At 49.2% G+C, this 11,550-nt stretch overlaps 1 protein-coding gene across 1 annotated transcript; it reads right to left on the minus strand.

Moving 5' to 3' along the window:
* Positions 1 to 207: 207 nt before the first annotated feature.
* LOC116485658 (GSK-3-binding protein FRAT2-like) lies at positions 208 to 907 on the minus strand. Its single transcript, XM_032181148.1, has 2 exons — positions 733 to 907; positions 208 to 552 (listed from the first exon to the last, which is right to left on the minus strand). Exons 1-2 carry the CDS (start codon positions 905 to 907, stop codon positions 266 to 268), a joined length of 462 nt encoding a protein of 153 aa, XP_032037039.1. The 3' UTR covers positions 208 to 265.
* Between the last annotated feature and the right edge of the window lie 10,643 nt (positions 908 to 11,550).

Below are 11,550 nucleotides of genomic sequence, written 5' to 3' on the forward strand. Positions count from 1 at the left end.
AATTAAAAAATAACAACAACACCCGGCCAACCCTCCGGGGAGGGAGCCGGGCACCCCCCCCTCCTTCCATAGGGTGTCCACACGGGATTATTGCAGATGGCTCTGGCCGGAGCGGGACCCCGGGATGTGGGGGGAGAGGAGGAGGAGGAGGAAGGTGAGGAGGAAGAGGAGGAGGAAGGGGGGCTCAGAGCCTCACCGCAAGCCCCCCAAGCCCCCGCTGGCGGCTTCTCCTGCAGCCCAGCTCGCCCTGAGGGGGGTGAGGGGGCTACTGCAGGGCCCGCAGCGCCTCGCCGTCCCCTCCGCTGGCCGCCGAGGACGAGGAAGCCGAGGAAGACGCGGCCGAGGACGAGGAGGAAGCCACCACCGCCAGCTGCAGCCGCCGCACGGCCTCCTTGATCAGGTTCCCGGAGAGGATGAGCTGCTGCAGGAGCCGGTGCGGGTCGTCGCCGGCCTCATCCTCCGCCTGCCCATCCGCCGGCCCCTCCGCCGCCCTCCGCTGCTGCTGCCGCTGCTGCTGCTGCTGCTGCCGGGGCTCCTTGCTCCGCCGGGCGGCTCCCCGCAGCCAGCCGCGGCCGCACAGCTGCTTGGCCCCGCGGGGCGGCCTCCCGCTGCCGGCCAGCCGCGGGGGGGGCGGCGGCGGCTCCACGGGAGCCCCGCTGCTGCTGCTGCCGCTGCTGCCGCCGCTTCCTCCCCCCCCTCCTCCTCCTCCTCCTCCTCCTCCTCCTCCGCAGCGGGGCGAGTAGGGCGCGGCGCGGTCGCGGGCGCTGCCCGGCCCCGGGTGCTTGCAGCCGCGGGGAGCCCGCTGCTGGGCGCTCAGCTGCAGCACCTCGCCCAGCTTGGCCACCAGCGCCTCCACCTCCTTGGGGCCGCCCGCCGGGCTCTGCAGCGGCAGCGGCCGGCACGGCATGGCGGGGACCGGGCTGGGGCTGGGGCTGGGGCTGGGGAGGGGGGAGCCGGGTGATGCGGGGGGGACCCGGCCCGCAGGCGGCCGCGGCCGAGGCTGGCGCCCGGCCCCGCTGCGCTGCGTTTGTAAACAATGGGTGACGCGCGAGCCGCGGCGCCTCCCACCGCCGCCCTCTCGGATAGGGGGGGACGACGTGAGGGGGGGGAAAAGGGGGAGCCGCCCGCTCGCCGCCTGCCCCACGCTGGGTGAGCCGCGGGTATCTCTTCATAAATGATGGGAGGGGAAAAATGGTGTTAAGGGGGTGTGGGGCGCGGTGTGGGGTCGCTTTGGGGTGTTGGAGCGCACGCCCCCCCCCCCCCGTGCAGAGGTCGGTGTGGAGCGGCCCGCGTTCAAACCCCGCAGCTCGGCGCGGGGCGGGGCCGCGCCGAGTGGCAGCGGAGGGCGGGGAGAGGCTGAGGCAGAAGGGGGGTGGTGGGGCCGGGAGTGGGGAGTGCCGCCGGTCGCCTCAGGACAAGGGGCCGGGCAGGGCGGGGGGCCGGCGGTGGCTTGGTGGTGGGTGTAAGCCCCCAGCACTGAGAAGCAGCGCTGGGACCTCATTTTGCGTTATCCCAATTAAAATCACACGTTCATTAGGGTTGTACAAGCCCTCCGAGATCACCTGGTGCAACCATCCCCCTACCACCAATGTCACCCACTGAACCCTGTCCCCAAGCACTGCGTCCAACCTCTCCTTGAGCACCCCCAGGGACGGGGACTCCACCACCTCCCTGGGCAACCTGTCCCAACACCTGACCTTTCTGAGCAGAAATGTCTCCTCATTTCCAACCTGAACCTCCCCTGCGGCAACTTGAGGCCATTCCCTCTAGCCCTATCTCACCTCTGAGAAGAAGCCGACCCCAGCACCCCACACCTTCCTTTCAGGCACCTGTAGAGAGCAATTAGCAGAAATGAAGCAAGGCTGCACTGCTGCCACCCTCCCAGGCTTCTACCCATGGTTTGTTTGATACCCCAGGCCAAGACCCACTCCATCCTGGGCCATCCTCTTCCCATCCCAGCCTATTTTCCCCTGCCACCGTCACATTCAAGCCACTGCCAAGGTCTCCGTGAGGAGCCTCAAACAGCATTTTCTGGATTTCAAAACATTACGAGCGTGGGCCAGGATGCGCTCATTCATGTGTCTGTGTGGTAGGAACGGCCTTGAAACCAGCGGAATTGCCGGGATAATGGAAATAGCTCACACACATAAATAACTGTTATCAGCACCGGGTCCCCGGTTAATAAGTAAACACTTGGCAGAGGAGAAGGAATGTCCTTTGATCTGTTTGCCGATGCTTTTCGGAGCTACTTTCACTTGCTGGACGAAATGAAAGGGACTCTGTGTGTGTGTGCACGTGTCTATGAATGGTTCCTGTCATGTGAAAGTGTTACTGGTGGCTTCAGCTTAGATGTCCAGCTCCATTACTACACGTCCAGGCTGGATTTATGTGAGCCGGGCACAAAACCGTGCACATTGTTTATTCACATATCTCTAACGCACTGCTACTTGCTTATTTTCAGCACCCTCTGGGTAACAGGCAGTTAGAGCTGATCGTGTTGTTCCACAGATAATAAAAACGTGGGGTCTTGTTTCCCCATGTCCAAAGTGCTTTAAGCAAACGCTTCTCCCATTATTCACTAACTCTGCGGTGTCTTTTCAACTGGAATAAAGAAGGGCCTACACAGATGCAGCAAAGGGATCGACTTCAATTGCGAGGGAGATCTATATTCAGAGCATTTCTGAGAAGGTAATCTGGTATTCTGTACGAGCAAAACTGCAATAAGCCGGTACAGCTTATTCCAGCCTTTTCTTCTCCTCCCACAAAGCAAAATAAGCTATACCAGCAAAAGCTCAGTGTTGCTCGTGATTACATCTACACCTGGGGCTTTCATGAGCCCGGCAACGATAATCACAAATCGCACATCATTGCATCCCCAGCCGACTGCAGCGCTGGGAAAAGTTTGCCGTATGGAAGAGATCACTGCCCAGATAGGGAGATCAGAGCGCAGTCAGTAACCGAATCCCGGTGTCCTCAGATCTTTTTTCATGCTAAACTTCAGCGAGGACTGATTGACAATCGACTGAGTAAGTATCTGCCGAGGAGTTCAGGCTGAACCCACTGCAAATATTTACACTGAATACTCCTAATCAGGGCTAATAGTTTTCCCACCTCAACAAAGCGAGTGTTGTAAATTTGCATATTTTAAGGAGTTACCAGAAGAAGGGCGTTGCAGCTTGCATTCTCCCAGAGGAATTCACCAACCTCAGCCTTTATTTTGGAATTCTAACTGCTCTCTGCAAGCCAGGGTGAAGGAAAAAAAAAGAGAGTTTAAATGCTGGAGAATACAACGTGCCCTGCATCGGAGCTGGCTGGTGTGCTTACATGGGAAACCTTTGCCAAAGTGGGCTCAGTAGGACTTTGCTTTGTGCTCCCTTCTGCTGGGTGGATCTCTGCACCCAGCAGCCTCTCTGGGGTTAAACCCAAACCAACTCCAGGAGCAAGGTCTAAGCTGTCAACAGCCAAGATCAGATGTTGGTGGCAGAAATCACTACGGCGGTTTATTAACCGTGAGCTGTTTGCTTGTGCCTCTCAGCCCGTGGCAATGGGAACAGCATAAACAGTGGGTTCTGCAGTAAAGCAGCTGTCGTGCATGTATGTGCCCTGGTGCAGACCTAGTGAGTGTAATAACAGGGCTCGCTGCCAGGTAGAGGATGGGGCTTCCTAAACTACAATCTTACGAAAAAAAAAAAATAAGGATAAGAGCAGGTTCTTCTAAAAATAAAAGGGTCAAAACAGTTTATAAACAGTTGACACCATTTTTCTGACCACTAATGACATTTTTTCTGAGTGGTAGTTTGAAGGTCACTGGCATTCTGTGTTTTATTTTTATTTTATTTTATTTTATTTTATTTTATTTTATTTTATTTTATTTTATTTTATTTTATTTTATTTTATTTTATTTATTTATTATTTTCCTGGGGTTGATACACTTCTCTGTATTGTCTGCTTCTGCCGTGGGACTGCCAAAATTGCCACTGCAAACTGTTGTCTAAGTCACTCCATTAACAAGACATAGCAGTTGCAAACAGCACCCGGTTCCTTTCCTTCATTATTATTGCCCGTATGTACTCTCCCTTTATATTTATCCATTCACATTTTTTACATATCGGTCTTTAAGATATTTTTAGAAATACTTGACTTTCAGATATCTCTGGCACTGCTTAGAATCAGCAGGTTTCATAAACAAACACTAATTGTGTTAATTATGTGGCCACTGAGAGTTTTTACATAATTTTGCAGGGTTTCCTGAGGACACGTTCTGCTTCAGAACATAAAGGTCAGTTTTTATACCTTACCTCCTGTACTGATCCTGACAAGGTGGACAAGTGGGTGTGACTTCTGAGCTTTAAACCTATTAAGAACAAACAAAGAAAACCCTTAAATCCCTTGAATCTGCAATCCGGTGTAATCCTGGCTACGTAAGTAGAAGTCCTTCCACTACATGTATGTGTTTGGGATCATGTGTATGTTCCAACCAGCCACGCAAAAACAACAACCCAGCCTCCGTGGAGCGAGAAATAACGCTGAATTTGAGCAGGTGTTTACGTTTCCAAACCTTAGGCTGGGGCTGGGCGATCTATGAGCTCAGACTTTGGTGTTGGGTGTTAAAATAAATCAGATTGATAAGTTCATGGAAGAGACTGGGCAGCGTTGCATCATAATGGCCAAGTATTTATAGCGTTGTTTATGAAACAGTAAGAGGGCTTTGAACTCGGTGAACCCCAGGACCAGGAGGTCCTCTCTAGCCCTTTGTTTCCGTGGCCGTTTCTCATGTCTTTTATTTCCAACAGAAACTTCTGTCATATCTATTAAATATGCGGAGCTTCTCTCCGTAACAATAGAGGTAGTGCCCATGAGTGATGCTTGTGCAGAGTAAATTAATTTCCTATGGGCACTTTACAATGCAGAACGGGGAGAGGCCCGAATACCATCCAAATAAGAGGAGCCGAGATTCCCAAATCATCGTTTTGTAACCTGCATTTAGAATACATTTCCAAGAACAAAAGACATTCCTTTAGAAACAGCTGAGGTTGCTAAGTGACACAAATGTATTTACGGTGTCATAACTTGCAAAATCCAAACACATTAGGGCAAGGGAGCTAATAAGCAGAAATGTCACCGACTCCCAGTAAATATAAATACGTTGGCCAACGCTTCTACGTGGGTTTGGATTTCCCGGTCGGAAACCTTGATGGAAACAGAAAACGTTGCTTGTTTTTGAAAACGTAGCCTTTTGTTCTTAGGAAATTCAAATATGCATATTTTGTCACAACACAGAAACCTCAATTCAGACCTAGAGGATTTGTTTTTCTTGTATTGTTTCTGCTTATCCTTGCCCAATTTCCTCAGAAGTCTCCTTGAGGGATGCAGCTTACCAGCAGCTGTAGTTATAGCCACCTGTATAGGGCTGAGTTGCTTCTTTCTGCTGAAGTTTTGACTGTTCCTTACATCTCTTAGCCACAAAACCATTAGCATTGGGGTTAAAAGCTAGAGCTGGCACCTTCTGCTCGCCTGCTTAAAGTGCCTGGCAAAGCAAGGTGCTGCACCCCAATTTGTCCACGCACACGGGACGAGCATTTTATCCCCTCTACAGGGGACCACAGGAGCCTGATCCTTCCCTTTCCTTAAGCTACAAAACCTCTTCTTCGTCTTCTGATACACACAAGCACCCCTGGGTCCCCTGTGCCCCAGATGTACAAACGTGCCCGGTGTGCGGGGATTGCTTCAGAGCAGCGCGTGGAGCCACCTGGTTATTATGGGCTGTCGAGTTGCCTTGCACAACAGCCTCTGCTAGTTCAGGAATGAGGCGGCAGGCGTGGGAAAGGAGCCTTCAGACACCTCGGTGATGCACCAAACTACGGGGCAACCAGGTCTTTGTTTGTTTATTCAAATAATTGACTCGCTTCCAGCTTTCCTAATAACCGGAATGCATTTTTAGGGTGACGTTGTATTACAAGCCGTGGGCCGGCGCGGTCTGCTGTGTGGGATCTCGTAGATTTTCCACATACGCAGCTCCTGCGAATGATTTCCATTTGTGTGATCTTTTCAAATATTAAAATGCACGAAGCGGAGCTGAAAACGAAATATTGAAATATTGAAACCAGCCCTGAGATCCCGCGGAAACAGACTTCTGCGACGTCTCTCGACGAATCCCAAAGACTCGAAAGGAAAACCTCATCCACGTTTTCGTCTAAAATTCCCTGCACATTTCGGGACCTCCTGACAAAGTGCCCATGCTTGCTGCTATACCTGCAGCCCGTAATTGTTTGTTAACCAGACACGTCTCTTGGCAGCCCTTTTAAAACAAGCCTATCTATGGTGAATACTGAAAAGCCACAATCAATAAACTAGTATATAATGATTACAAGTAATGTGTCTCGCTTGGTGTGTAGGCCAAAAAAAAAGAAGGAAAAAAAGAAAAGAAAAGCCTCTTGTCTAATTGTGCTTGAAGTAGACTTGTCTAAAATTAAGGGAGCACTTGTCCCACAAGGACGGGAGCCAATTTGGTAGAATCAGTGGAACCTGGGTACCCCTGCCAGCTTTCTTCTTTCAAATCCCTGCTTCAAGCATGCTCTGGATGCTAAGGCATTAGAAAAGATGAATGTTATTTAGAAAGAAACACAGAAAAAGAAAGCAAGGCACCACCTGAGATCTGATAACCCCTCGTGTTTTGATCGTGTGATTCAGGGCTCCTGACAAACGCGATCAGCCCTCGGATGAGAAACATCCTGGGGCAGCTGCTCTGGGCACAGGCACGTTACGTTTCCTCCTTTCTGCTCCCTGGCTGCAGCTCATCACACACCAGCCCTCGTGGTGTTACTAATGGCATCCCCAATTCCTCAGTTTTCATGCTTGTTCTGGCCAGCACTGCGATGCCCACTCGTGGTACTTAGTACCTACAGATTTTGGTCCCTATCATGTTTCTCTGCAAGAGCTGGTGGTTACCAAAACATTTTTAAAAACACCAAACTTCATATCCTTTTTCCTAAAGCTTTACAAGCTCCTCAGAACAAGACAGGGAGGTCCAGCTTCTTGGAGCACCTTTCTTTTTTCCCTCTCAAAAGCGATGCCTCTGACAGCCCAATTCCACTGCACCACCCCGCTGTTTAGCTAACACAGTCCTTGGGATCTGTTTGTGTTCCTTTTTTATTTCCTTTTTTTTTTTTTTTTTCATTAACTCTTAAAAATCCACAAGCATTTGTGAAGCAGTGGCTTATTTCAGGCTTTTATTTTCACCCTGGCTTCTTATTTTTTTCTTGTAGACACCTATTAGGTCAGCCTGGTTTTCCCTTATTAAATCAAGCCGGTGTGTTTAGACAGTGAATTTCCCAACAGCCAAGTCAACAAACAAGATCCATAAATTATTACCCGGTAATATTTTCCATCACATTAGCAACTGTGTTTTCCTCTATATTTTGTTTAGAGCCACGCTCACCCTCAGTGGATAATGAAAAACAGCCCTTCAGGTTGCAAACCTTTCAGTGTTCAGCGTCCAGCCTAATAGACTTCATGAGGTCCTTGGGTGCTATTATGCATGCATAATTTAGAGTAAGCAGCACAGGTCATGTCACTTAGCTCCTTCTGCTGTAGGACTCTCCAGGCTTTGGGGAAAAAAAACGCCCCGGCTTACAGTAAGAGACATGGAGACATTCCTGCCTTGTTCACGTTTCCTCCCTGCGGGGTCCTGCTGAACCGCCACAGCTCGCAGCCCAGGGCACCAACGTGGACTGGCTGGGATTTTAATTTTCCTTTAGGGCCAACTTGGACCTGCAGCAACTGCGAGGCTGCACGGGAACAGGCTGGGCTGCCCCTGCGGTGGGAAGAGGAGCCAGAGGGAGAGAGGCTGGGTATTTCCTTCCCCCCTGGGAATTAGGACACTGTGCTCTGGTCGAATGGACACCTGGAGGTGAAGCTTTAGGGTAAACAGCTACAGGAGTTACCACATCTAACGTGATATGAATTGTTCTCGTTGGACCCTCACTGTAGCTAGCAATCAGCGTGCTTCCCTCTCTTTGAAGACATCCAGCATTTTGGAATATTTCCCTGCCCTTCCCTCCTGCTAGCTTTGTTTGAATCAAGAGCAGCAAAGCAAAAATCCTGCCAATTATGAAGGATCTTTTTCAATATTTTCCAGCCAGAGAGCAGCAACTTCATCGCATTAGTGCGTGTTTCCTCTTCCCATCAGCAGCTGGCACAACGCAATGATGGACATTTCGGTTCCTGCACTCCATCCTTTTTGCTGAGAGACACGACTGTATTTCTGGGCTGCGAATCATGGGGCTTCAAATGCTTTTTTGTTGGGAAAATTACAACTAACCCTCCCCAGGCTTCCCTCACTCACTTGTTGAGCACTGACGACATTTGTTGGCATTTACAAGCGATCTATTTGCTCCTGGGGTAGCGGCTTCGAGAACACTTTTATATCCTTGCTAGGATATAAATGGACACTTGCAGCTTCTGCTGCCAGGAGCACGTCTTTATACCTTCACTGATGTCTGGTGTGCAGCTTCTGAGTGCAATCTGTTTAGTACTGACACTGCATTAGGGTTTCTGACCTGCTTCAATGCCCACGTTGAAGCCCTTGCTGTTGTGCTGGCAGAACTGCGCTAAGCCGCACGGTGAGCCTGTGAGCTGTTCCTTAAAAATACCTCTTTTCCAGGACTTTTTAAAAACAGTGGATCAGCAGAAATGAGCAATGCCAGGGTGGGGAAGGGCAGGGCTGAGGAAGGGTGATGGGACAGGAGCGATTAGAGCCAGCTTTACCTGTGAAAACTTCACAGGGTGAAACCCCAGGCTGAGATTTCTGAGGATCTTCATGACTCTCAGCAGCCCCGTTGCTGCCTGCAGTATTAATTCTGGACCAGGATCCCTCCAGGAACAGGGGAGGGTGCTTGGGATGGCATGGGACAGCCAGCAGCATTCAAACAGGGCAAACCTGTGCTCACAATACCGAGTAGGCAACAAGCTAGGCTCGTTTTAATACCAGCCTGCATCTTCCTGTTAGCCTCACCACCTCAAATCAAAAGCAACCACAGGCTCTGACTTAATTTTTTTATTTTTTATTTTTAATGTAGGAAGGATTCCGGTTATAACCGGAATAGGTTATAACTCAGGTTAGCTTTGCTGTGAAATTAAGCCCAAAGAGCTTGTAAACAGAAGGCCCTGACTGCAAAATTGATTTAAAGCTTTATAAAGTAGGATCTGCTGGCACAAATCTACTCTGAAAACGAAGGCAGGGCCCCGAAGGCCAACATTTCTAAGGCAATTTGTCTGAGGAAGAAACACCCTTTTTCAGTTAATGAACCATTTTACAAAGCACTTAATACTATTAACTTTCATTACAATTTTCCTATAAAACACACATTAGATCACCATCTTCAGCTAGGAAGCCATTGCCCAAGTTAGGTATCACCGGTGTTACGAGCTCATTTATTTCAGAAGTTCCCCCTTTTGCTCATTGCACAAATTTACCCAAATGAGCCGTTTTGAACAGTCCCTACTTCAGTTTTGTGTTTCTTACTGAATGTCGAGATTCAAGAGGAAATCTCTCCACCACGTCTGCCAAAATTCATTGTTGTTACAGCTTTGGTGGGTTTTATTGCTTTCAGTTGACTAAGGTAGTCAGCTGGGCAAACAGGTGGTAAAACCAGAAGTTGCAACAAGGTTTGTGAAGAGGCAAACTTATAAATGAGCAGCAAAGCTAGGAAGGAGGGCAGCGAGGCTTAATCCACCTATATGCTCGGAACTAGCTGGTCAGAGTTGATGCTCTTATCCCAAGAGGTCTTTTCCAACGTAAATGATTCTGTGAAACTACCTTCTTTTTACCTCAAAACCATGCCACACCTGAAACCTACCCACACAGCAGAACAAAGATAATTTTAAAATATATATTAAAAAAAATCCCATGGCAGTTCCAGCTTTTGATGATTTTTTTTTTCATCCCAGCTATCCTACTCCTCATGCTCATGCATATTCTTGTTGACACTGGGCATTGCATAGCCTGGTACAGCAAACTGTGGTGCATCGGAGCAGGGATTGCACTGCAGAAAATAAAATGTTAATGGTGATGATTGAGGCTTTCCTGGGATTCCCTTATGTGCTCTTATTATCACTGCTGCCATCCTTCAGCTGCTGAACTTCCCTTGGTGTGCTCATTGATGCCTCTGCAACTGAAGTGGTAGAATATTAAACTGAAGACAGCTTTTCTGGAAGTGAATGTGAATCTAAATTGCTCTTCCTTCACGAAATCACTCTGCTATGAAAGAACTGCGTAGTCTACAAATCCTCAGAGAAAAGCTCTTCGAAGATAAGAGAAGAGGAAGAAAGGCCGCATTGCTCAATGAGAAGCCCTTCGACAACGACAAGCCCAGCTGGGTGACCACAGGGACGTTTCCCTCGGTGAGGTACCCCAGCTTTCACGGTGTTGCTCTGAAAGCCTACATGGCAGACGCGTTTTTCTTCACAGAAAATATTCTGCCAGAGCTCCACAGCCATCTCAGTGCTCCTCGGGGAGTTTGTGTGCAGACAAGCCTCCGAAAGCCACGCGAGTGATGCAAGCACGCGACCTGCAGAACGGGTGTCTGAGGCAAGGGCCAGCCACCACAACCAGCTGAGGCTCCTGCAAGGGAAGAGCGAGGTTTTGGGACCTCTCCCGCAGAGGAAACTTCATCAGGCGTTTCATTGATAAAGCAGTTTCTGTTTGCAGAATGTGGCAAAGTTCAAACTAATTATTTGCTGTTTTGAGTGAACTCCTTCTGCCATCCTTAGATGTTCTGAGTGGCACAGCTCACAATGAATGCCTTCTGTTCCTACAGCTGAGACAAAATGTGCCATGTATTTTGGCAGATGCCCTACCACCCCTCCCAGTCCCTCTAAAAGAGACTAATACTGGTAAAAACCATATATATATATATCTAAAGAAGGACTCCATGCACATAGTTTCTCATTCTGGCAATAAAGCACACGCAAGTACGATGGGAAGCATTTTCTCTCTGAACTGATTTGTTGTATATATATCGCTGTTTGGAGCAACAAAGAAGCCATTGTAATGTAAAAATGTCAGTCCTCGAGTAAAATTTATAGTTGCAGTTATCTGATACATCAAAGGAGATGCTGAAGAACTGTAAAACTCCCAAATATTTATTCAGCAAAATGGTTGAGCCCCATGCGCGCTTCCCAAGCCGCGCACATCTGCACGCTTCTGGTGTGCCGCTTAATGTGTGCTGCACTTTATGGCACGGTTTGTGTAATCTGTCGCCTTGATTTACTGTACGATTTCCTGAGTATAAAACAATCCAGAAATAAGTGTCATTCTGTGGGCAGCAAAGTATTTGAGTGCAGCTCACCACCTCCAACGCGTCAGTGAGATCTATTGCGCCAGCATTAATGGCGTGTTCAGAAGAACTTTTCCTCTCCTATTGAAATTCTTCTAGCACGGTATTTAGCTTTGGCAAACGCTCCCCACGTGTCTCTGAGTGGCAGGCCGTCTTCGGATGTTTATGTTTGCCATCTGGAGACGTCAGCTTCGCTCTGCAGAAGAGCTACGAA

Source organism: Aythya fuligula, chromosome 2 (assembly GCF_009819795.1).
Source record: "Aythya fuligula isolate bAytFul2 chromosome 2, bAytFul2.pri, whole genome shotgun sequence".
Classification (NCBI taxonomy): Eukaryota; Metazoa; Chordata; class Aves; order Anseriformes; family Anatidae; genus Aythya; species Aythya fuligula.